The 25,420-nt window shown below is 46.1% G+C and overlaps 2 protein-coding genes across 3 annotated transcripts in view; one reads left to right on the top strand and one right to left on the bottom strand.

The window, feature by feature from the left end:
- ADAMTSL2 (ADAMTS like 2) overlaps positions 1-24,633 on the bottom strand; it is a 57,721-nt gene extending 33,088 nt beyond the window's left edge. Inside the window, exons 1-2 of one of the 2 annotated variants that reach the window (XM_044453083.1) lie at positions 19,068-24,633; positions 18,062-18,286 (exon numbers count right to left, since the gene is read on the bottom strand). The gene's annotated coding sequence lies outside the window, so the exon portion shown is untranslated. Of the gene's footprint in view, positions 1-2,303; positions 2,384-18,061; positions 18,287-19,067 lie in introns of those variants that run through there. The other variant, XM_044453084.1, reaches the window with a different exon arrangement.
- Positions 12,399-23,341, top strand: MYMK (myomaker, myoblast fusion factor). Its single transcript, XM_044453217.1, has 5 exons — positions 12,399-12,533; positions 16,598-16,712; positions 18,004-18,152; positions 18,639-18,755; positions 23,195-23,341. Exons 1-5 carry the CDS (start codon positions 12,399-12,401, stop codon positions 23,339-23,341), a joined length of 663 nt encoding a protein of 220 aa, XP_044309152.1.
- Positions 24,634-25,420: the final 787 nt, after the last annotated feature.

Raw genomic sequence — 25,420 nt, 5'->3', positions numbered from 1 at the left:
TATATTAATACTGTGTAGATTTCCTTCTCTCTTTCCCTTCCAGTGTCTGAGTAGCTGCTTGGTGTAACACTTTCAGGCAGGCTGAGTGAGAACAGTTGAGGTACAGAAAGAGATCTGTAGACAAGGAGACACCCAAGCACACCAACAAGCAGTGCTCAGGACAGACCTGGAAGAGAAGCAGTATTTACTCCAGCTGGACCTGGTGGCTTTGTGGGTCTCACAAAGCTGCACCACTCACAAGGCCTGCATGTGACAAGGGCTAGGGCTGTGCTTCTGGAGCCAGAGTGCTGCACACTGAAAGGGGCAGATCTCCAGCTTGGGGCTGCATCCTGCGGATCCTCTGATGGGCCACAGTGGGATCCTATTGCCTTCACAAGCAAGGACCCTGCTGAGAAGGTGTGCTGATTTGGGTGGGCAGTGGTAGCTTACTGTAGGAGCCCTTGTTTTGCATACAGAAGTTCCTCAGTTTGATTCTCAGCAGCATCTACTGGTAGGGCTAAGAAATATTCCAACCTATCCCAGAGAAAGAAACCCTGGTGCCATCATAGTGACAACAATGGGTGAGATGGAGCAGGAGCGGGCGTGTCTCCCAGGTTTGTCTGCGCACCACTTCCAGAATGCCTGAGCAACCATTCCAAGGTTTAAACTCTCATCCTCCTCCTCCTTCAGAGCAATGTCCACTCTACAGAGAACATCCTCCTCAGGCACCATCCAGGAGGACCATGGAGCTGGCACTCTTTGAGGTCCTAAGGTTTGAAAGAATCTTTGTTGCAGAGTTCATTGCTCTTCTCCCCACCACAAGGAGAAACTGACCTGGCTGGGGACCCCATACAACCTCTTTGGGCCCTCGTATATTTCCAGGCCTGCCAACATTTGTCAAGACTGGCCAAATGCTTCAGGATACTCTGGTCAACCTTCGTATATTGTGGGGTACACAGTATCCAAACATGGACTCACTCACTCAGGCTATGGCAGTTCCTTTAGGCATCTGCTGAGCCCTTTAAGCAGCCTCCTAAACAAATGCCCATTGCTCTGTGCCTTCAATGAACCCTTGATGAACCCAGGGCCCCTGACCCTACAAGGCAGGCTCCTGTTCCTGTGCCCCTCCTTGTTCGGCTTGCAACCTGCTTGCTCACCTACCTTTGACACCAGGGCAAGAGTAGTGGCAAGGAAGAGGACCAGGTGCAGCCATGATAGCCTCTCACCAGCCAAGCAAACCAGTGAGCCATAAGGAAGAGGAGGAGAAACGGCAGCAGCAGGAGCTGCTGATGGCCATGGCAACAAAAGGGCAGACTTGCTGGAAGAGCAGAGCCTGGAGGGTATCTGGGCTGGCGATACAGGTACTGAACTTCACTCAAGGCATAGCTACTGAAGTAGAAGAGCTGCATGCAATGAAACTCCCCCCCCCCCCTCGCTTTGAGCTACAAACATCTTCTCCCCGCACAAACCTATCACTGGGACTGGGCCCAACCTGTCTGGGTAAAACAGGGATACTGGGATCTCCCTCCCTGCAACCCACCAGACACAAAGCACTTGCCCAGGATTTTGCTGCATAAGCACAAGTCTTGCCATTAGAGCAGCCAACTCTCCTCAGCATTTGCTGTGGAGACTGCCGAGATTTTTGTCTAATGGTGTCCCAAGAGAGCCATGTCACTGCAATAGCCCCATCCTATTTCATGGTGTAAATTTTGTCTGCAAGCTTTACTGTACTGGGATTCCAAAGCTCAGAATGCACACTGATTAATTTAAAGTCCCAGAGTTCTTGGCCGTGTGTCCCGCAGACAGGTGGCTGAAACTTACCCGAAACAGTTGGTTTTCATTAACGCTCCAAGCCACCTCTGGTCCAAAGCCAGTAAAATAATTATTCTTCCTCTAGTCCAAAGAGAGAGAAAAGAGTGGCTCACTCCTTACTCGTAGGAAGAAAGCACCACCAGTAGGGGAATGGCTCCAAAATGCCCTCTGGTTCTGCTCCTTGGGGGCAGGTCAGAAACTAGGAGAATATGCAGTGACCAGAAAAGCAGGAGAGGCAGAGGCAAAACCTGAAACTGTTGCTTGGGGTTATGTAAGAGCTTCCTGCCTCACACAGAGCCCAGATTCTGAGAAATGCTCTGTCTGAACTGGACCGAGCACAAACACATTCCTTCTTCAAGCAACTTCAAAGAAGGAACAAGAGGGTATTTCCAAGCTTTGGATCTGCACTCACTGCAGATTAAAATACCCTTCCTCAAAAAAAAGTTTGCATTGGTTAAAAAAAGTCATTATGAGATGGAGAGGAGAAGAAGTAGAGGGAGGAAGAGGCATACCTTGGAGAATTTTGACACTGCCGGCCAGGTGTTTGCTCATATATGTAGAAAGATGCTGCAGGAGCCGGCCAGGTGCAGCAGGGCTCGTCTGCGGAGAGCCACGAGCGAGTGCACGGAGGACGGCTGCAGCAGGAGCAGCTCCAGGAGGAGGTGCAGAAATTGCAGACACGCTCTGGCCCTCCTCCCTCGCTCCCTCCTTCGCTCGCTCGCTCGCTCGCTCGCTCGCTCCCTCCCTCGCTCGCTCCCTTCCTCTTTCGCGCTCTCTCCCCAGACTTCAAAGGGCAGCCAAAGGGCCGAGGCTTCCGCAGGAGGACCTGCTTCGCCTTATCCCTCGTCCACTCGAGTCCGTTTTATAGCTGTCGGACAGAGAGTGGGATCTCTCCGGGCTCCCTGAGATATCCCCCCAAGCATCCGCCCCCACTTCCACCCTGGCTTTCACTTCATGCCCCCCCCCCCCCCCCCGAGCCGCTCGGCCAACCACCGCCAGGCAGTTTCCCTCAGCCAGCCAGACTTGGTGGAGAAGACCTTTAAAAGGGATTGGGGGAGGGGGAGGCAGAGCCGAGCCTGGGGAGAAATTTCTGCCTGAAGATGGGGCAGCGGCAGCCGCCGCCAGCAGATGTCCCTCCTCCCAGTACAGATCACCTGAAGCGGCAGATGGAATGCCATGTGGAGCGGAGCTACAAGCGCCTCCTGTGAGCTTTGCAAAGGCCTCATTCAAAGCTCTGCCTGAGCAAAACTCCAAGAAAAAGCAAGGGCCCTGCACAGAACCATGTTCTGGAGTGACACTGCTGCTCAGGGAAGGTCTGAGTCAGAGGGTCTTTGCACAGGTGGTGTGAGTCCTGTGTGACTGGAGGTCGAAGTGCACAGAAGCCTCTGCACATACAGATGTATGTGTACATTGCTGCGTGTCTGGCACACTGGTTCAACGGAACTGCCTGGTGTGGCCCCACCAGCAGAAGAAAATTTTACCTCTTGGAATAGCACGTGAATTGGGCTATAGACAGCAGCTCAAAAAGCAAATGCAATTCTGCAAATGCCCTACTCATGAGAAACAATGCCCCCCACACACACTTTCTATTTGGCCAGACCTCACTGTGCCCAGTTCTGAGCACCACAGTCTCCCAAGAAAATGGACAAACTGGGCTTGGTGCAGAGGAGAGCAACAAGGATGGCGCTGAGGCTAAGAAGTAAGTCATGTCTGGAAAGGTGGAAGGAGATCAGCTGGGTGATTAAGATGGTTTCCATCCCATTTTTCAGGATATAAACCCTTCCACTGCAAGTAACATCAGCACATGCTTTTAAAAACAATGTCCACTTGTGACAAGATGGAGTGGGCAGATAGTGGCTGAGCCCCTGCTTCGTATACAGAAGCTCCCAAATTCTCTCTGTGCCTGAATTTCCAAGCAGGGCTGGTAAAATTCCTGCTTGAAACCTTGGAAAGCTACAGCTGCCATCCACTGTGTCACCAGTTCCAGCCTAGAAGATCAAGCATAATCTGCCTTGGCCCAAGGCAGCACCCGGGTTCCCTCAACAGGACAGCCCACAGGGGAGCACATCTCAGGTGCTTTTCCACCTACCTTCTTTGCTCTCCCAGGATCTTTCCCACAGGGTAGAGGGTGCTTTTCTAAAGAAAAGGTGATAGGGTACTTGGGGTTCTCTTAGAGCCGTCTTTGTCACTTTAGTATTAGGTCGCTTTGGTTGGTGGCCCAGCTATGCCCCTGTCTGAAAAGGGATAATCTAGCTTCAGTTTTCTATGCTCCAAGTTAGATTTCTGCACTGTCTGGCTGCTTTTGAGGATAATGCAGAAGCAGCAGTTCATGCAAAATGCAACAGCCAGACTGGTAACAGGAACAAGGAAGTCCAAATATGCAACAATGATTCTTGCCCTCTTGCACTGATTCATGGTGCTGACTTTGACCTACAATGTCCTACATGACTCCAGACTGCAATACCTGAAGGGGCAATAATCCTGGCATCAACCTACCATACATTACAGACATCATTTAAGGCACTTAGACTTAGAAGTGCCCGTGGGAGCGCTCATCCATTCCTATTTAGTGCTCAGTGCAGCCAGATTCTAGGATGCAAGTTGCCCTGCCTAGATTCCTCCCCTCTCCTGAAATTGCTTGACAACAGAAGACAAGGAAAATGGACGGAGCAGTACAAAATCAGTGCTGTGCATCTCATAAGGAATTGGTCTGATGGAACATCATCCTACTCTCAGTTTTACAATGCAGGCTCTCTCTATGCAGCCTGGATCATTGTTTTGCACCACAAGTGTTGGGGTTGATGGATCTGACCATTTTAGATTTTCCCACATTAGATTTTTTAAAAATCCTGCATATGAAGAAATATGTAGATGCTATTCAGAGCCTAAAGATAATTCTTCCAGATTCCAAAATGTTACTGAAGAGTTTTCTGTGAGTCAAAGCAAGGAACACAATGAATGCTGTCCATTTCCTTATCCAACTGCACAACGAAGTGCAGTGATAAATGACCTTCCCGCTCTGGATAGATGGGCTGCTTCGGTTGAGCGTTAGGACAAGTGTGTGATTAATCACAGGCAGACAATCACACTGGATGGTTTTTGCATCTCCCTGTCCTTTTGGCAACAGAGGGAAAATTACAAGCAGATGTTATTTACCAGGGCACTTGTAAAACCGAGAGACATGGATCATGCAAGAGACACCTGTATGGAACACATAAGCCTGGCCTTTGGATGCTCACCTTTTTTTTCAAAGGCATTTGAGTTTCATTAAGTGAATTCTCTATGCCAGATCACTTCTGGGCAATGAAATAGTCTTGAAAGTGAAGTCATTCACTTTGCACTCTTAATTCACAGATCTCTTGAATGTATGTGGATGCTTGGACTTTTGTGCCTTTTAGTTACCTTGTCAGTTCATCAGATTCTTTTCAGGTTCACAGTTCAGGATGAACAGAATCATTTGGTTCTGCTTTAAAATGTTTTGGCTAGCTTTCATTCCACTCTTACAAGGTCCTAATGTTGTGGGACTGCAGTTCCCATCAGCTTGAGCCAGCATAGCCAAAGGTGGAGGATGATGAGAGTCATAGGCCAACGCCTGGCACAGGCTGTTCTAGCAGACAACAGTACAGTCGATGGCTCAGTGTACAGATGACATAGCTCAGTATCTGAACCCCTCTCTGGGTGTCATCTCTAAGGGAGGCACAGCTGGTGGCAACAAGGAAGAAGGTTTCCTCAATGGCGACTCCAAGTTATGGAATGAGCTTTGGCTCTTGGGAGGTATAGAAATAAAACCAATCAACAGAATATTCAAGACACACTTCCATGAATGTCCCCTGAAACCCAGGTGGCAAGCAATGTCCTTGTACTCCAAAACATGTCTAGGGTAAAATTACAAGAATGTCCCTGCCAAACAAGGCTCAGGATCTCCACTCTTTGATATGTTTGGAAGGAGACCTTTATCTGCTTTTCTCTCTGCAGCAAGATATGTCTGGAAAAACTGATGTTCATTGTGAAGAAATTTTGGACATGGTTGCCCATGCTGTCTATTGGAAAGGCAAGCTTTCCAGCGCACCCAACCAAAAGGATTTCTCACTTCCTAGCAGTGTGCTTAAATACATGCTTAAGCAACAGACAAAGAAAACTCATAGCATTCAGTTTTTAATGAAAGGGTTAATTTACAATCTGGTTTGCCACCTTTTCAGGGTTCAGGAGAGAGAAGGTTCTCTTCCCACCTCCCAGGGTTTAATGGAGCCTATATTCTAACTAAAAACAGAGAAACAGCCCTTGCATCTGTTACCAAGTTTCATTCTAATAGTTCACCCAGGCCAGTTGGCAGTCCTGGCTGTATAAAAGCTAGAATTGGGGCCTGACGGCCAGACATTTTGGAGCAAAACCACAATCCGAGTTGGTTGTTTTTGGAATAAAACTTCACAAATTCCTCTCCCTTCCACCACTTTCTAAACCTCCATTTTGTAACATCCCGCCCCTGCACCTGTCTCTTACCTGGATCAGCAGCTGAGGCTGCTTTTGATAAACCTGTCCCTCCCTCTTTGCCAGACAATTCCTCTTCTCAGCCACTCCCAGGGGCAACCATGCAGAAAAGAAGTGCTTGTGCTACATGCAAGGGATTGCATTGTGAGGAGTTCCAAGGCCTTGGAAGGACCACTCAAAAGCACTCTCTCTCTCTGGATGTTTGGAAACAAGACTATTAAGACTTCTTGAGGTCATGTTCAGAGGTCAGTCTTGTTTCCAAATATCCTCCCCTACACACACACACGCACACACACACACACATCATATCGCAAATATATGTTGAAGTGCTCTCAAGGATTTCAGAAGATGGTCAGTCCAGGCTTTATAGACTACAGCAAAGCCTGTGCCTGCAAAACCTTTGTTACAGGAAGCTATGGATTGTCCTGCAAGAAAGGGGGTGACTCAGTACTTGATCATCCTGATGTGTAACCTATATCGTCAACAAGAAGTTCTTGTTAGGACAGAAGATGGAGAAACAGAATTATTCTTATAGGCAAAAGCAAAAAGAGAAGGCTGTACTTTATTATTTTATCTGTTCGATCTGTATGTACATCATTTCAGAAGGAAAGCTGGATTGGGATAGGTGTAAAAAGAAAATTGTTGAAAGATACCTCAATGATGTAAGATATGGAGATGATGCCATCTTACAACAATGAACTGAAATGACTCCTGGTGAATATGAAAAAGTACAAAAGCAGAACTGTAGCAGGAGTACGAGAACAAAAATCATGACTATAGAAGAATTACACAATTTTAATGTCAGCAATGAAAACATTGAAATTGTGAAAGATTATTGGCTCAGTCACCAATTTAAAGGGAAAATACAGCCAAAAATTAAAAGAAGACTGAGACTTGAAAGGGCTGTTATGAAGGAACTAGAAAAGATAATCAAATATTAGGCTCTTTCACTGAAGACCAAGGCCAAGATCATCTACACTTTTGTGTTCACAATCATTCTGTATGGGTGTGAAAGCTGAAGAAAGCTGACAAGAAGAAAAATGACTCAGTTGAAATAAAGTGCTGGAGCAGAGCTTTGTGAATACCCTGGGACTGACAGAGAGATGAACAAGTGAATCTTAGATCAAGCCAGAACTTTCTCTAGAAGCAACAATGACATTGGCTATCATACTTTGGTCTAGGAAGTCTGCAAAGCATCAAAGTCCTGGGCAAAGGACAAGGAATGCAAACCACACCAGGATGACTGAGGAGGCAGGTGCTCTGCTAATGCTGCACTCAGCATGGCCACATGATGCAAAGTCCCTATTTATTCTGCTCATAAAATGAAAAGGAGAATAGAAGTCCACCAGAAGCAGGGGAAGAGGTTTTGTGAGAGTTGATGCCAAAAAAAGGCTATACTGTGAGTAGTTTCAGGGCTTCTTCTGCTCACCTGGGCTTGCTTGTTTTGGGAAGGAAATTAGAGGAGGCTTATGATGTTTTCTGCTATTTGTAGATGCTTACAAATATACAGCTTGAGTAGAGATGCTAGTCCAGCTTCACAAACACTGACGAGAGTCTTGTCAGCTCTGGTATTGGAGAGGCAGCATGTCGCACCTTAAAATCATCCCCGGCTCTGTGCTCAGCTCTGACTTGGATGCCTTTATATTGGAGTCCCCTGTTCCCTTTTGACGAGACACTGGGCTCTCTCCCAGGTGGTGCCTGGTGAGCAGGGGAAACAGGAGGGCTAACTCCACCTTTGCTTTCTAGGCTATCTTAGCCCCATCAAGATACCTCACCTGAATGTTTTGAGCTCCTAACAGCCTTCTGTTGAGTCTAAAGAGAACTCTGGCAGGAGTCCCAGGAGTCCCAAGTAACTGCACATGCACATGCTTAGCACACTCAGAAGTGATATCAGATTACTGAGGCACTTCCCAAAATGTTTAATTCAAGGTACCCCAACTTTATTAGAAAATTGAGACATGTGCAAGTTTTTCCTTTAAAAGAAGTAAACCTGGAAATGCCCAGGCCACTTAGAAAGCCAAAGTTTGGAGGGGAAGTCCACAAGAGAAGTATTTATCAGTGTCGGTATAGAAATAAGTATCACCCAGAAAGCTGACTCAGGCAGGGTCCAGGACTCACAGATTACTAGCCAAATCTGAAGACGGCATTTTTCACTGCAGACTCTTAACCAGGGGTGTAGCACTGAGTTGACAACAGAGTTTAGAATTCTAGCTACCCATTTTGTTCTCCCAGCTGCAGTAGCACCTAGACCCAACTCTAACCTTTGATGGACATTCTTTTCAGAGGCCACCAGCTGATGGCAGCATTTTTAACCTCCCAGATGGTCCCTCAGAAGAATGCATCACTGTGGGATGGCACAGTGCTATTTGGGAGGGGGCTTCTGGAAATAAAACCTCGGCTGCCAATTGGCACATTCCAAGGACTGCTGCTTTTTGTAAATTCCTCCCCACCTCCAGAACTGCTAAATCCCTATCTATGGCTGTGGCAATGAAACAGAGGAAGAGAAGGACTATTTCAGCTCACCCTGATTTTTATATGCTAAAAGAGGTTTCATATTGTGTATTTCTTCTGAGAAAGGATTAAGAATAACTTTAGAACTTTGCTGTTATGATGATCTGGGACAAAGCACTCTGTGGTGCCAAAAACCAGGGAATGAAGCCTCAGAAGGTTCAACTGAAATGAAGACAGGGGGTTGCAATTTAGAGCAAAGGAAACTGCATAGTAGGGGGGAAATGCCTCTTCCAAAATTGGAGGGCTTGCTTCAAAACGACCTGACTAGGCTGCTTCAGGGCTTCAGAAGGGCAGTTTCTGTTGTAAGCATGCGTTCTGAACCCCATGGGAGCAGAAACAGGTCACCAATGAATCCCTCCTCAAGGCAGTATTGCCTGAAGGTGGACTTTTCCCTGACAAACCTGAAGGCAGACATTCCTTTGAGGAGCCAACTGGGCTTCATGGCCAGGACCTTCCTCTGAAGTGGTTGCTTCTTCAGGGGGCAAGCAGAAAATCCAGTTCCCAGTTAGGTGGAAGTGACACCTGAGAGGACCTTTCCTGTCTGTGAAAAAGTGGGGGCTACAGAAACACAGAGACACAGTCCAAAGCAGGTACTCTGGGTATGTGAAGCTTCAATGGGATCTGGGAAAGGACTGGCACATACCCTCAGTTGGACACCTTCAACAATTCCCTGAAAAACCACATCCAGCCCAAGGCTTGCCACAGTCTCAGAGACTTTTCCCAGCCACCTGCTTCCCTCTAGGGCTAACATAATTTTAAGTGACCCATTTTCAGTAATTGCTAGAACATGTGCTCAGACCTGCTCATTTTTTTCCACCCTTTTCTTCTATGGCTGCATTGGAGCATGGTGTCCAGGTCCACAGCTGTGAGGTGGGGTGTGTGTGTATTTTTAAAGTCCTGTGGAATGTTTCCTAGCTCTGGAGAACTTTCGCATTTTTTATTGCTCTAGAGGGGGGGAAATGCTCTCCAGAATGAACTGGCTTGTAACCCCATCCATCAACCAGCAGAGCCTCCTTCTGTGTCAGCAAGGCCTCCTTAGCCTAGTGAGATGAAGACTGGAGGCTGTGCCAGAAAGTGCCAATGAGGCCTCATTGCTGCTGCCACCCTCTGGTTAACAAATGATGAAAGTCCCTGGAGCACTTCCCTGCACAAGTTTTCTCAGGAGAACATCTTGTAGGACTGCCAAATTATTTAGCTCTGCCTTTCTTCTCCTGATACCAAGGTAGCTGCCTTGGTGTTTACTTATTGCTCATTATTAATGTCAAATATCTGCACCCTGCAAGATCAGCAGTGCAGCAATTCCACAGCAGTATTTTTATTTTAGTATGGAGGAAAATTAAGGCCCAGGTGCACTTCCTTTCCTGTGCTAGAATGGTCCAGCTCCAGCCTGACCCTTCTGAAAGGTCTTTATCTGCTGGAACCAGTTTAAATACCTGTGACATTCAGGCAGTGGAAAGAACCCCTCAGCCCATTTCCAGTCACTCCTGAGGAATCATCAAAGCAAGAAGAGGCCAATGAATTGCTGATTCTGCAGCATGAACAACCATTGTTCTAAATACTGAAATGACAAACTCTGCTAAACAGGCTTCCAAAGCTTCAGAACACTTTGGAGGAAAAAACAGTGGAGAATAAAGTCTGATCAGTGTGGATAATACTGCAATAGTTGACATAAAAAATCTATTTACCATTTTTTGCTTTATGTTGAAAGCAATATAGCATGTTTTGAATAAAAATATATTGTAGTAAATAAATGTATATTAACATTTTCTAGGATGGTTCTGTATTTGTGAATTATGATTGCACCAAAGCTAAGCTGCTGTACAGTTCAAAACTCACCATATTCAAAACAGTTCAGTTCAAAACTCACCATTGCTGTGGATCAAAGTGCAAGCTCCCCCACACAGACATAGAGACATCATCCAAGAAGGGAGTTCACACGCAAGCCAGGCAAGGGCTCTCTGTGCCTGCCCCACCCAAACCAGAGCTGGAGCCACCCCAAACCCTTTCAGGCTGCCCTATAAGTGCCTTTGCCCAGCCCCTCTGCAGGATGCCTCCTCCCTACAAGGAGAGCTAGAGAGTCTCATGAGCCAACCATCACAGAGCAGCTGCCTGCACTGGGACCCTTGGGGTACAGATGGGCAATCTGAGCCCTCAGGGGAGACCAATCTCATACCCTCCCCTCATGGATGACTTTGCCCCTTTTCAGTCACATGGGTATGCACCCCAGCCCTAGGGACTGCTACTGGCTCCAGGCTCTGGTGCCCACACCTGCCAAATAAGGAGAGCCTGCATGAGGGATAGGGACATCTTATGAGTTAAGGCCTCCCCATGAGTAGGCAACTGCAACAGTGCTTCCTGCCTTGCTTCTCTGCCTGGCCACAGTCTACTCTGGCCTTCAAAATGCCTGCTGATCCTTGCACTCGCCCTGATTCACCAACAGCTGGACACCCAGCTGGACTTGCTCCTGACAAGCCACAGAGGCCAGGAGAAATTCCACTTAGCTGCTGTACTTGAACAGAACTTTATGTTCTTGGGTCTTGAGGTGCTTGATTTGAGTGATCCATCAAAAAGCCTCACCGAATATCCTCCAGCTTTTGATAAGCTTAACTGGAGACTTCCAAGCCATCTGATTTTCTTTGGTATAGGGCAACACGAGCAGGGTAAGCTGTGCAGAGCAGATCCCAAGATCTTAAGGACAAATGCAGAAAGAAAGCAGCAGTGCAAAGAGGGCTGGAATCAACCCTGCTGTCAGTCCAAACAGACACAGACAGTAGCTCATCTCATCAGGACTTTGCTGGAGCCCAAAACCATAGGACCAGTTGCTCTAGCCTGTCTCATATTCCTTCTTCCTGCTTCTTCTGAACAGCTGTGTTGAAAGGGATGCTAAGAGTCTGCACAAAACCCAAGAAAAGTCAAAAGCAGAAGGCTTGTAATAAAGTTGTTTCCTTTGTTTCACAAAGCATGATTAAATGAAAGTTAGCAAGGAGGTTTGTCATGCCCCCTCTGCACTGTGAGGCTTCCCACACCTCTGTATTAATTGCTGAGAAGGCGGCAGGAACTCTGGGCAATTTGCAGCTGATCAGCAAAGTTCCTAGACTCCAGTTATTTAACAAGAGTTGTAACCAAAAAATGGTCAGGGAACATTTCACTGTAGAGAAGCCACAGGCACGGTAGGATAGACCTTATGCATGGGTCCCAAATGATACAGGTTTGGCCATCTTCTTCGCAAGCCTACAGAACACTGGGGGGGGGGGGGGGGGGGAGAGACATTCTGTAGTCCTCAATAGGCCATTTGTTCCCCTGGCCTTCAAGATGGCTTGCCACCTCACAAGAACAGCTGGAGTCAAGAGGCAGCCGTCAAGTGGGTGCCATCACACCCACAGCTGTGCAGCACCTGTCTCTGCTGACATCATGGAAGATTTAAGCCAACATTTGAATTTAAACTTGAATGCCTACTTGCCCCAGCTGTCTTCAGAGCGCACAGACCCAAAAGCCACAACTTGGGAGCTCTGTTGCTGCCTCTCCCATTTAGGAGGCATTCTTTTCCTTCTTCTCTTCCTCCTCTCTTCTTTCAAACTGCCTGTCCGCCAGTGAGGTTTCTTCTTCCAATGGGCTCCCTAATTGCCAAGCTCCTTCTGCCAACTCTCAGCAGCCTGGCTTTCCTCCCAACCATCAGCATTGCAGCCAAGCGGCAATTCCACATGGAGGCCATGGTCTATGTCTTCACCATGTTCTTTGTTTCGGTAAGAACTGCATCTCTGCTTCCCTCTTCTCCCACTTGCTGATTACAATCTTATGAGAATTCCCATGACAAGGGAGGGGGACAGGGACAAGGGGGAAAGAGTTTTATCTGTTTACTTTGTGTATGTGTTAACTTTGCATTGAAATGCCATGCATGGTGGTGTGTCTTAAAAGCCTTTTGCCCCCAACATTTGACATCCTTCTTCCTTGTCAATGAAGGATACGGCTCCATTCATCAGGGGAAAATGCTTTTCATCTATAAAAGTGACATTTTCATTTTTGCTGCAACAAACATGGCCACTCTGTGGGCAGTGGGCAATACATAGTGGGTCAAGTACTGAGCCCCATTCAGGTGGGGATCATCTCAAGAGTAGCTGTTACAACAATTGCCTTCTGTTGTGGGGTCTCCCAAGAGCAAAGTGGACCATTGAAGCCTTTACCCAGAAGAAGAAAAAGGCTTAACACCTATTAAGAATGACCCTTCCAGTGTGCTGAATTTAGTAATGCAAGAGCTAGGCACAGTGACTGCAAGCAGGAAGAATGCTGGGATCAAGAAAGCATCAATACTTCAAGATTCTGTTCGTACCTGCAAAAGAAGGTGCACCCCAAGGCAGGTGAGATGCAGACACATTGATGTTTAATCTTTTGTGCCATTCATTTAAGTGTGGTGCGTGCAGGGAAGCTCTTATATTTTGTTTACAAAGGGCTAATTTTAATCAAGGATGAACTGCTGTGGCAATTACTGAAGGCCACTGTGGTTCTGGGATATTTCAAACATAGGGCATGAACTGAAAATGAACAAGAAGCCTTTCCTTCCAACAAGAAGCCTTTTTTCTTCTCAAACTCAAATATTCTGTTGGTATTTCAAAGTGGCAACCGAGCCTAGTTTTTTGTAATATAAATTGACTTATTCAGTTCATTAATGCATTGAAAGGGAGGTGACTAAGTATTTGCCTAATAATTACAAAAGCAACTGGCAGCCCTGCTAACAAAACCCAACAAAAGTAGCCCAGTGCCCTACGGAGACCTTTACTATACAACTGTGCATGAATAACAACCATGGTAAAGTTTAATATTTTCATACCTGAAGAAATGTCTCCTTCCTTATAACCCCTCATGCCCCTTAAGATCTGTGGGACAAGCCTTACTCCAGGAACCCTCTCTAGAAGAGGTAAAAAGCACATCAACTCAGAGTAGGGCCTTCTCTGCGGTGGTGCCCACTCTGGAATGCACTCCCCGGAAAGGTACACCTGGCGCTGAGTTTATACTCTTTTCAGCACCAGGTCAAAACCTTTTTATTTAAGCAGTATTTTAAAAATGAATAGTTTTAATGCCTTTTGCAGTTGCTTTTGCTTTGAGTTAATCTGATTTGTTGTTTATTGTTCTATATAGTATTATTGTTTTAATTGTCACTGATGTTATTAAATGTTTTAAATTGTTCTTTTAAATTACTGTAAGGCCATCTTGAGATATTTATATAAAGGACAGCATACAAAAGTTTTTAATTAATTAATATATAAGGTTTGCACTGATGTAGAGAGAGCTCTTAAATCATACTTAGTGCTTGAGAGTGTCCAAAGCATAATCTTTAGTGAATTTATGCAAGCAGTTGTTCCCATATTCCAGATGCAAAGGTGGAGTGTTAGGGTTAGGAGTCAGTCAGGTCAGGGAGGGAGGGTCAGTGACTTAGCCCGAGGCCACCTGGTGAGGGTGTTTACAGCTGAGGCAGGAATACAACATCAGACTTCCCAGTTTGGAGCCATGTCTCTTCACTCTCAGTGTTTCACTGCTTATCTCATATTTCATGCTGATGGGGCCCTTTTGGAAATTTGCTATCAGTTCCAGTTGGGACTCTAGGGGGTATAAAAATGAACAACATTTAGGGTGGGGAGAAAGAAATAAGGAGAGCAAGAGAGACGCAGCTGCTCCGGGTCCTTCCGCCAGCCCCTGCTGTTGTGGCTGCTGCTGCCGTTGCCGCTGCCAGGCACTCCAGGGAAGCCAGCCCCAGCGCTGCCTCTGCAGTCCTACTGCAGTCCTGTTGCTGCTGCTACTTCCCCCAGCAGGAAGTTCTTCAGACCAGTGAAAGCATGCACGCCACCTGAGACAAGGGCTCCTGCGAAGCCAGAAACATCTGCTCTCATGCACTCCAGTTCTCTCCTTTGCATGTCTGGATTTCTGCATTCACCTCAAAGACATGAAACAGGCATGGCAAACAATCCAAGACGGCTTAATCTCTATAATGGGGATGGAAGGCAGTCATCTCTCCAAGGAGTTGGGTTCACACAAAGAAGTTTGGTTCCTGATGTCTGCAAGAGCAGAGGAAGATTTGCAGGTATGAAATGGTTACTGATACAGCACCAACTGCCCACAAGGACTTTACCATCGAACAGTGGTCTATCAAAGGAATCCCAAGGGAAGGATGGGGCATGAAAGACTGCCACACCTCTTCTTAGCTGTACAGAGGCATCAGACTGTAAGCTGTCACAAGGAGGACTTCTTCTCTGTTTATGGCTTTAGATCAACAGCTTTTGCCACTCATGGAATCAGAACTAAGCTGTGCACTTGAATGTCTACCTGAGAGCTCTTTGCCTTTCTATGGGTTGCCAATTCAAAAATTGCAGTGGGGAAGTACATCTGGTATAACCAGCAATTCCTGTTTGTTTGCTTAGGCAGATCAGAACACAAATATTTATAAATCAGAGCAGTGGGCAAGACAACAGAAGCAGGTAAGGCCCTGCTAATGCACAAGGAGTGGACCACTGAAAAAATTGCCTGCACCCTAGTCAGAGCCTTCGCTAATTGCCCCCAAGTTAGAGGAAGTGCCTTGAAAGACCCAAATTTCATGTAGCTGGGAGAGTGGAGGGGTCATCCACTTCCAAGGAAGGAATATCTGTTAAGTACCAGGTAAAAACTTTGACTCCCTACACACAGTTTATTTTTCTACTGCTCGTTGAAGGGACCACAGTTATCTTTAAAATGTTGCTTGAAACAGAGTTTTTTTTCCTAAAACGCAAACAATCATTGATTTAGCTACCTTTTTGTTAGATGCTCTAAGAACTTTTATTGAAATGCAGGATAAAATTGTTTCAGCTAAAAAAAGAAAAATGGGGGAATACTGAGAAGCATGTTAGAAAACAAACCACCCCTCTCAGGGAAGGAGTCACGTGGGGTCAGTTTTGGCCATGAGATAAACACAGAACTTTCTGGAGCACGTGGACTTCATCCACCTTGCCACACAGGCCCTTCACACTGACAAAAAGTCATCTATCCTGATGGTTACAAGTGTGTTTCCCGATTTGGTTCCTAGCCCTGGTTTTCCTCCTCCTAATGATTCAAATGGCCTGAGAACAAAAAGATCCACAGAATTAGTTGATGCAAGGAATTAGTTAAGGTCAGTTCTTAACTAAGTCAAGATCAGGAGGCCAAGCCCAAAAATGAGGGGGGATTATCCAGAAAAAAGCTGGGCTGGAAAGAAAACGCAAGGCAGAGCAAGGCAGCTGGTGCCCAGCAATCCTAGGTACTAAGAAGGCATCCAAAGCAGCACTGGGGGAGTGGTCCACACATAAGTGCAGTCTCATGAGGAGTCCCTGTTCCTCTCTGGACACTTCTACTTCTGGCACCTCTCTGAGCCTGCCCCTTCAGGCATGTGCCCTTGCTGGGCCTTGGTAGCCACTCCACATCTGCCTGGTAGCTACTTCACATCTTCCCCTTCAGGAGAGGAACAGTGGATGGCTACTGCCCCATAATACCTGACTGGGGTGCAGCTGCAAAGGAATTCCCTAGAGAAGAAACGGCACCCCAATCTTTAAGGTCATCTACTGTGGCCACTCCACCCTTCATCATTGTCAGTGCATGGACTTTTTCTGCGGCGGCACCAAGACAGTGTACCACCAGCTCATCTGGCAACACCAAAGCATTCATCTTTTTCAGAGGGCCATGGAAATATGGTCATACTTATCTCTGTGGTTGATACCTGTTTGCTTCCTTGCATGCATTTTTCTAAAAAGACCAGGTAAGAATTTTGAACTTTGATAACTGAAATAAACCAGGCCTTATGTCCTCACAGATGTTCCACGTGTGCAATGGCCCTGGTTTATCCATCCTGTGCTTCATGCGATATGACATCCTGGAGTACTTCAGCATCTTTGGGACGGCTTTGTCTATGTGGGTGTCACTGATGGGTAAGAACAAGTCTTGGGAGGGGAATGAAAGCTGTGATGTTGCATTTGGACAATGATGGGTTGCATCTGACGCTGGAGAAAGCCATCAAAATGGCAGGGCGGAAAAGAGGAAGATTTCCAGAATAGTCTCCACAAGGTGAAAGGGTTGTTGGCCTCTTCCTTATGTTCCTATGTATTGTGCAGTGTGTACATGGATAATGCAATGAGAAACACTGTGATGGAATACTTGGTGTAGGTGCAAGGCAGACATGGCATCCAATTGTCTCCCTTCCTCGGAATGGAAGAATTTTATGGGCAGGGGCATCACTCACCTTCATTCTGCCAGTAGTCACCCTTGCACACTGTGTATTTATGAAAGGTTCCCTTTGGAATGACAATGCATGCACATGCACGACCATACATGCATGGGAAGCCCCAGCACCCCCACTGGTGCCGCATGTGGCCATTCTGCACCTCTAAGAACTGGGTTGACTTCAAGTCAGTCCATACACAGTGCCTGCTTCATTTCACATGACAGTTATTATTTAGGGCTTGGTTCATCTCTATGCAATATGGCCCCTCAAACCAGCCCATAGGAGATCTGCTTGAAAAAGTCAATTCAGCAAATTAAATTAAAATGGATTTTGCTATTCCTTCATCCCTAAACATGTAATGAACAGTGTGATCCAAGGACACAGAAGGTCTGGTGCCCAGGTTGTCAGTAAAACTTCCCTCACCACTTGCAAAGTGTTGGATATACTCATGTGTGAATTCAGCCTATCACAGGCCTCTTTCCCAGGACAGCAAATCCAGGACAGCCGTGCTGCAGCTGTTGCAAGCTGGAGACACACTGAGTTAGCCCACAGGGAACCAAAACATCTATCAGAGATTCCTCTCCTCAACAACAGCCTTCAACAACTTGAGGCTCCTTGAGTGTGAGCCTGCAGACCACAAGCAGATGCCTATTCCAATTATCAACTGGCCCAGACTTAAGCCAAAGTTTAAAACATCTTAAGACAATCAAAAAGAACCAGAGGTAGAAAGAAAAGAAGAAACACTCCCTGGAGTGCTTTTAATTCAGGATCCTTTCCTTTGCAACTAGCCCAGAGTCTCTAGATTTTACTATCTTGAGTTCCTCCAAGGTCAGGAAAACCTCAACACTCCAAATTCTTGGAACATAATTAGGTGCATGCATACACTTGTACACACATGTGCATTCACATGTGTACAGGTCATGCCTTTTAACCATGGAAAGCTTAGTTAAAGGACCTTCAAAATTATAGCATACATGTCTGTGTTCTCCATTATTCAGCCCTGGCAGAGTTTGATGAACCAAAACGATCCACCTCTGTGATGTTTGGAGTGCTCACCATAGCTGTCAGGATCTACCATGATCGGTGGGGATATGGTGTCTACTCAGGACCAATTGGGACAGCTGTTCTTATAATCACTGTGAAATGGGTAAGGTCCCTGTTTTAGGCTATCAAAGTGAAGCCAGCAACACATGGTGAGACCATGGTGAAACACCTCCTTCTGGGATTGTCATTCAGTGGTAGGAAGCAGTGGTCATGCTTCTTTCCGGCCCCTTTTCCTCTCTGAAAGAAAAAAAAAACACTCTGTAACTTGGCACCTTTGCAGAGGGCAGCTTTGGGGCTGGAGGAATCAGATCTCAGGCAGTCACAAGGAGGGGTACCACCTCATCTAAGTGACTAGCATTAGCATAACTGCAATACAATGAAAGAAAGACGTTTAGCCCCAACATCCAGCTCTGTTTCAAGCCTAAAGTGCTTACCAGAAAACATTTAACTCAGTTCTAGATTTTGGACATTTAGTTCAGGAAATATCTCAGGGGTGGGTGAACACCTTCCACCATAGCTTTTGTTTACAAATGGCCAGTGTGAATGGATATCCATCAAATATCTGTCTCCTCTTGACTCTGTTTTCCAGTTGCAAAAAATGAAAGAGAAAAAAGGGCTCTATCCAGAGAAGAGTGTCTACACACAACAGATTGGGCCTGGCTTCTGCTTTGGTGCCCTGGCTTTGATGCTGCGGTTCTTTTTTGAGGTAAGCAGACCGAATGGAAATGCAAAATACGAAAAGCTCCCCCTGCCAGATCTGAGCACAAGGTCACCCAGCCAACATCTTGTTTTCACAAGGACTAACTACACACCTCCAATCTGGACTCATTGTTTAGGGAGCAGTGGGCTAGGAAATTGATTTGGGAAATCACAATTTGAGAATCAGGAAGTGTTGGTGAGTAGCAGAAAGGAGTGGGGGGGGGGCAAGGGAAATGGTGCCACTAAGAAAGTGAAGACGTTAGGAAAGGCTCATCACAAAGGTATGCCTATGTGGAATCTCCACTTTGGCCTCACTCACCATGCCAAACTACTGGGGACTTGGTGGTCACAACTGCAGCTGTGGCTCATGAATGCCAGGTCAGTTAACCAGGAGATATCTAACTTCTTTGATCTTCCACTGGAAGCATTGTAGCACTCAGTTCTTAGATGAAGAGCAGCTCCTTCCCCTACTCATGAAAGATGTCAAGCATCCATGGAAGCTCCAGAGGTTTTCACAAGTCCATCAAGGTGTGCCTGCCCCAAACTCAGCAAAAATCATGGGGGACATTCTTCAGTTCCCATATAGCTTCCAGCTCTCTTTTACTGCTACTGTACTAGAGCAACCATCCCAGCAATGCATGGCCTTTCCTTGTATGGGATGTGCTTCAGTCAATAAACAAAGATGGGGCATTCCAGGCCCACTGGCAGCTGAGAGCCACAGATGCCCTCTCTCTTACTGGAGCTCAGATGCCTTTTTTTCAGACAACATGGCCATGCCTGTAGGATGGAAGGGTTGCTTGCTTGCTTGAAGTCTTCAATGCATTCTTAGGGGCTTACCTTGTCAGACTATAACAAACCATTAAAATGCAATGGCATATATTAAAACCAAATAATCAACAATGCATTAGAAAAATCATGTTAAATATTAGATCAGAAGGAAGGCGAGAATTATAAAGAACTGAAATGCTTTCAATTTTTAGGAAATTAATGTCTTTTCCTGAGATGGAAGTGCCATCAAAGAGAGACATTCTAGAGACATTCAAAAAGCATCTGGACAGTCATTTGAATGGGATGGTGTACCTTAGTGTCCTGATGGCCTTCTGGCCCTTTCCAATTCTACTATTCCATGATTCTATGAAATCTCCCTGTAGTAGGGATGCCACCATCAAAAGGGCCCTTTTGTCCTTAGCTCCCCATAGCACCTCAGACAGTAGTCCTGAGTGCCTGAGGGCGGATCTTGGATGAAGATATTAAGAGTCAGGAAAGCTCATGTGGCACTGGGTCCCTGCTGTGCTGAAAGGCCTTTAACTATCAAAATGAGCCCTTTGAGCATTGAGGCTGGACATCTACGCTGAAGGTGCTTTGAGACAGAGCAGAGACTGATAAGCCAAAGGCCCTAGTGCAGCTGTTTTGCTCCCCCCACCCTTTATTGGTTTTTCTTCATTAAGGAAAAAGAAAAAGTGGGAGAAAAATCTGGGAGGGTCATGAGAAGACTCCTATAAACATGTATAAACAAGGCTGGGTGATGGCATCAAAGAAGTGTTACCTGGAAGCCTGCTGAGAACAAGAGTAGGTTGTTGACAAAGCAACAGCAGCGTATAATGGTCACAACTCCCAGAACCACATAAAAGTCCTCCAAATCTCTCTCTGATATACACACACACCTTTCCAGAAGTCACACCCATGCAATATATACAAACTTCAAGAATGAAAGGTGTAAATGAACAATTTTTTAAAAAAAATGGTTCAGGCAAAAATTGTTCATGCATGTGCTGAAGTGACTCCTGCGGTGAGTACCTTGGAAATGAACAGATACTGCTTATTAGATATCCTTGACAATTGCTTTTCAAGGCAAAGAATAACTGCACATTACAGCAAAATGTGAAAGTGTCTGCCTTCGGGTCTGTAAATGTTCCCATCATCTCCTACGGGAAAACAAAAGCCACAGCACATGCCAATTGAATTGTGCAGTGATCATATTTGTGGCCTTTCCAGCTTTGCTAAAAGAAGGTGCTACAACCCACTGCACTGCACGCAAACAGCAAAGCAAAAGGGATACTCCACAGATGAGTTTAACTGCCTTCCTCAATGTTCCTCTGCCGCCATGTTTGTTTTCTTAATCTGTACTAATATCGTATCAAATCAGTACAAAGTTCTGTCAACTTTGGGAGACAATATACCTAAAAAGCAGTATACAAAGGCATAAAATAAATAAAACATCTTATTGCATATTGGGGCAAAAAAAAAAAAACCAACTTCAAGTTTAAGATGATGGATCTGAGCTAGCAGTTACTGATCAAGAAAGGGTTTTGGGGGTTGTGGGAGTTAGCGCAACGAAAATGTCAGGCCAATGCAAAGCTGCTGTGAAAAGGGCAAACTCCATGTTCGGCATAATTAAGAACGGAATAGGAAATAGAAATGCCAAGATTGTATTCTCCTTATACAATTTTTGGTGTTACCATGATTATAAGATTGTATACAGTTCCAGTTGAAAAAAATGCAGAGAAGGCCAAGTAAAAGGTTAAGGATGGTGAAGCAACTCCCCTGTGAGGAGTGGCTACAACGACTGGAACTGTTTAGCCGAGATGAAAAGCAGGTAAGGAGAGACACAAAAGAGGGGTTCAAATTCATGCCACATGTGAGATATTTTTCTCACCCTCCCATAGTACTAGAACCTGGGGTCATTCCATGGAGCTGGTTGGTGGGAGGTTTAGGGCAGATAAAAGGGAATACACAAGATATAGTTAAACTATGGAATTCACTACCATGGGAAGTGTTGATGGCCAGCAATTTGGATGGCTTGAAAAAGAGAATTGAACAAATTCCTGAAGAAGGGGGTTATCAGTGCTTGCTAACCTTGTGGACTACAAGCTGCCTCTGTTACCAGAGGTGGCATGGTCTGCACACACCAGTTGCTGGGGTGCTTGAGCAGATAGAGGTCTTGTATGCACACTGCTGGAGGGATCCTATGTACAGCTACTTTGCTTCCATGTGAACAGAGTGCTGAACTGGATGGACCATTGGTCTGATCCAGCATGGCTTTTCTTATGTTCTAGTGCTCTCATGTTTTAAGATGAGGATAAAAGGAAGAATGAAATCTACCTTTTCATCCTGCCTGGCATTGTCAGGGCTGTCAGAGGGGCAGATGGTTATTTTTACAATTCTGGGCTGGCATTCCCATGGCTTTGTGTTGCCATTTTGGCTGATGCCCCCCTCCTCAGCTGGCAAAATTGGAGCATGCAAGTCTGTTGAGGAAACATTTACTTCACAAGGCAAATGTCGTTTGAAAAACTCGTTTATCCCATAAAGGAAAAGAAAATTGGTAGCCTTAGGTCCCAGCATTTTTGTGCATGAAAAAGTAGGCAGCAAATTCTGCAGCAATTTTAGTCCATGAAAGCATGTGGTCAATGAGCCAATATTACTGGCATGCATGGGTGGTTACCCGGAGCATTCATGGTCAGAAGCAGCTTAATGAAGAAGCCATTTGTGGGCTGACCCCACATAATAAATGTACTCATGTCTTCAGCAACAGATGAGTCAAAGCCAAAGCACTTCCCATGTCCCAGCAAACCTCATTTTGGATGAACCCACGGCAGCCTAGAAGCAATGATACCATTTTAGGAAAGAGGTCCTGAGATTCCTCACAAGGATGCCTGGTCCAAAGGTGCTTTGCAACTGTCACTCCCTGTGCAAGGGGGAATTTGCACATTGCAGTGGCCCAGCTCAGGCATGGGTAGCATGCTGCAGTTGCCCCTGATGACTTTCAGCCATACAGCCCAGAAAGGAACTCTCACAAGTCATTTCCCTCCCTGTCAGCACAGACCTTCATCTTTCTATAAATATATGCCAGTGCCACCAGCAGCAGGCCAGGAGAGGCGGGAGGGCACATGCCTCCCTGTCTGACCAAAGCCAGTGGTACCATCCATGCCAGCAAATGAACCTGGCTTTGCACTGTCAGGGAAACCCTTATGCTGATACAGACAACGCTGCAAGCAAACCCATAGAGAACTACACCCTCTGGCTCCCTGAGGCAGGAATCCAGCCATGGTGCTTTTCCATAGCCTCAGGTGAAAAGTTTGTCCACTCCACTCACCTAGGAATTGCCTCACAAGAGCAGGGAGGGGGCAAGCATCTGACTCTGGCCCTAGAATATTTCTGAATACCTTTGGTCAACATGCATTTTGGCAAGCAGATTCTTGCTTGCATTCTTGCAGATTATTTTCATGAATATATGCTTTTTCTGTGTACTGTCCTGCAATATGGGCATTTTTACACAATTTTAAACTGGAAAATTGTGTTGCAAATAAGTGGAAATTGGCAAATAATGAAGCATGACAGCATAGTGTTTTGGGAGCTCTAAGGTCGTATATTCACAATAAAATGTAAACCCAACACTAGAGAAAAGCTCTTTGCACATGTTAAATCCAATGTTCTCTGTTACTCCAGGAATGGGATTACACCTACGTCCACAGCTTCTACCACTGTGCCTTGGCCATGTCATTCATCTTCCTGCTACCCAAGGTGAACAAGAAAGCAGGCAATGGGGGGACTCCAGCCAAGCTGGATTGTTCAACGCTGTGCTGCTGTGCTTGAAGGAAAGGCTTAGGGAGGGAGCTGATGGTCTGCTGCCAACAAGAGACTCTCTGCCGCTGCATCACAACTTCAACCCAGGCCTGTGTGAGTTGTGTGCCTTGCCCAGCTCAATGTGGCTGTTTCAGCCACACCGAGAGACCCTCACAGGGTCCACCTCCTGCCTGCAACTACAAAGCTGACTTGGCCAGGCCTCAGTGGGCATGGTGGGTCAACATTGCTCCTCCACTGCTTGAGTGCCAATGTGAGGCTTAATCCCCACATTGCTGGTGTGGATGAGATGCTACTTCCTGGACCCAGTCCCATGCCATTCCTGTGAGCCTGTAAATCCAGGGTGCAGTGCTTGGCTCATCCACAGGGCTCCCAAGGTCTCCAGTTATGGCTATGAACGAGAACAAATGAATGTCAGTAGCAAAAAGATATGCTTCGCTCGATAGAAATTGCTGGGACACAGAAATGCACTGTGGCTCACAAAAGCATGATTCTTCAGGAAGGAAATTCTAGTCACCATGACCCATGCCCAAACTGCCTCCCATTAAGATTACTGTAATGCCTTCTATATTGGACTGCCCTTGGAAAGCACTGGGGAAATTCAGCACATACAAAATATGGCAGTCAGATATTTTCAGTACCACACTGTAGAGACTGCAACTGGTATTTGAAGGGCACATTCTCCCACCTACAGAAGACTGAGTGGTGGGATGCCCAGGATAGGACCTTTTCTAATGGAAAGACCCCAGTGAAGAACTCACTGCAGGGGAGGTGAAGTTAGCTTGTTCATTACTATGAATGCTACTTGGTGTCTAATATTCCTTTCTAATATTGCTTTTAACTGCAGTTCTTAGGCTAAGTTTTATTTATGGTTGTGTTCCTGTGTTTATTGCTTTATGATGTGAAGTTTTGAGTGGCATTTTTGTTGTGCATCACTGCCTGCAGTTCATAAATGAACTAAATCAATCAACTATAGCATCATTAATGTATGACTCCTACCAGGCTTGTGGTTAGATGGAGGGTTACCTGGACTTCGACAAGGCTTTTGACAAAGTGTCACATGATATCCTGGTTGAGAAATTGAAGAATTTTGGGATAGACAATGCACTATCTAATAGACTGGTCAGAGAGTAAACATAAGGACGGCGGCCAGTGACGAGCAGGGTCCCCGTTCAATCTTTTCGTTAATGACCTAGAAGAGAGGGTGACCAGTCTGCTGATCAAATTCACAGATGATACTAAAATGGCAGGGGTGGGGGTGGCCACAACTGAGGAGCAGGTACCAGAGGATAGACTAGGGAAGTGGGCAGGGGACAACAGGATGGCGTTCAATGTGAATAAGTGCAAGATCTTGCACTTGGGGCATAGGAATGGGTGTCACAGGTACAGGATCGGGGACAAGTGGCTGAAGAGCAGCACTTGTGAAAGGATCTTGGGGTGCTGGTTGACTGTAGGCTGAACATGAGTCAGCAGCATGATGCAGTGGTTAAGAGGGCAAATGCCACCCTTAGTTGCATAGCCAGAAGCATGGCTCTAGACTGAGAGATGTATTACTGCCACTCTATATGACTTTGGTGCGCCCACAACTGGAGTATTGTGTTCAGCTCTGGACCTCTCATTACAGGAAGGATATAGCCAGGTTAGAATTGATGCAGTGTATGCAAGGATGGTGGCACAAGGATGGTGGCCAGATTGCAGAGGAAGCTGTATGAGGCGAGATTGAGGGAACTGGGTCTTTTCAGCTAGGAGGAGACTCCGAGGGGATCTGTTGGTGACACATAGGTACCTGAGGAGATGTCATGCGGAGGTAGGTCAAAGTAATGGGAGGTGGTTGAGGGTGTTCAAGGATAGGCTGGACATACACATGGTTGGCATTTCATTAGTGGAGCTGGATGGACTCAGGGGTCAGACTAGATGACCCAGGAGGTCCCTTCTGACTCACTTTGTCTCTATGTTGTGAACTGAGCAACATTCAGTGGGTAAGCATAACTGATCTGAAACACAGGTGAAAAGTGTGTGCAGCCTTTGCTGCGTTTCCAGGCTGGTGGACTGACTGAAGCAGCCTCTGCTTCCAAGAAAATTCTATGTTTT

Source organism: Varanus komodoensis, unplaced genomic scaffold (assembly GCF_004798865.1).
Source record: "Varanus komodoensis strain SLA01 unplaced genomic scaffold, ASM479886v1 scaffold77, whole genome shotgun sequence".
Taxonomy (NCBI): domain Eukaryota; kingdom Metazoa; phylum Chordata; class Lepidosauria; order Squamata; family Varanidae; genus Varanus; species Varanus komodoensis.
The sequence above is the reverse complement of the archived record's forward strand: the minus strand, read 5'-3'. Positions and strand labels throughout refer to the sequence as shown.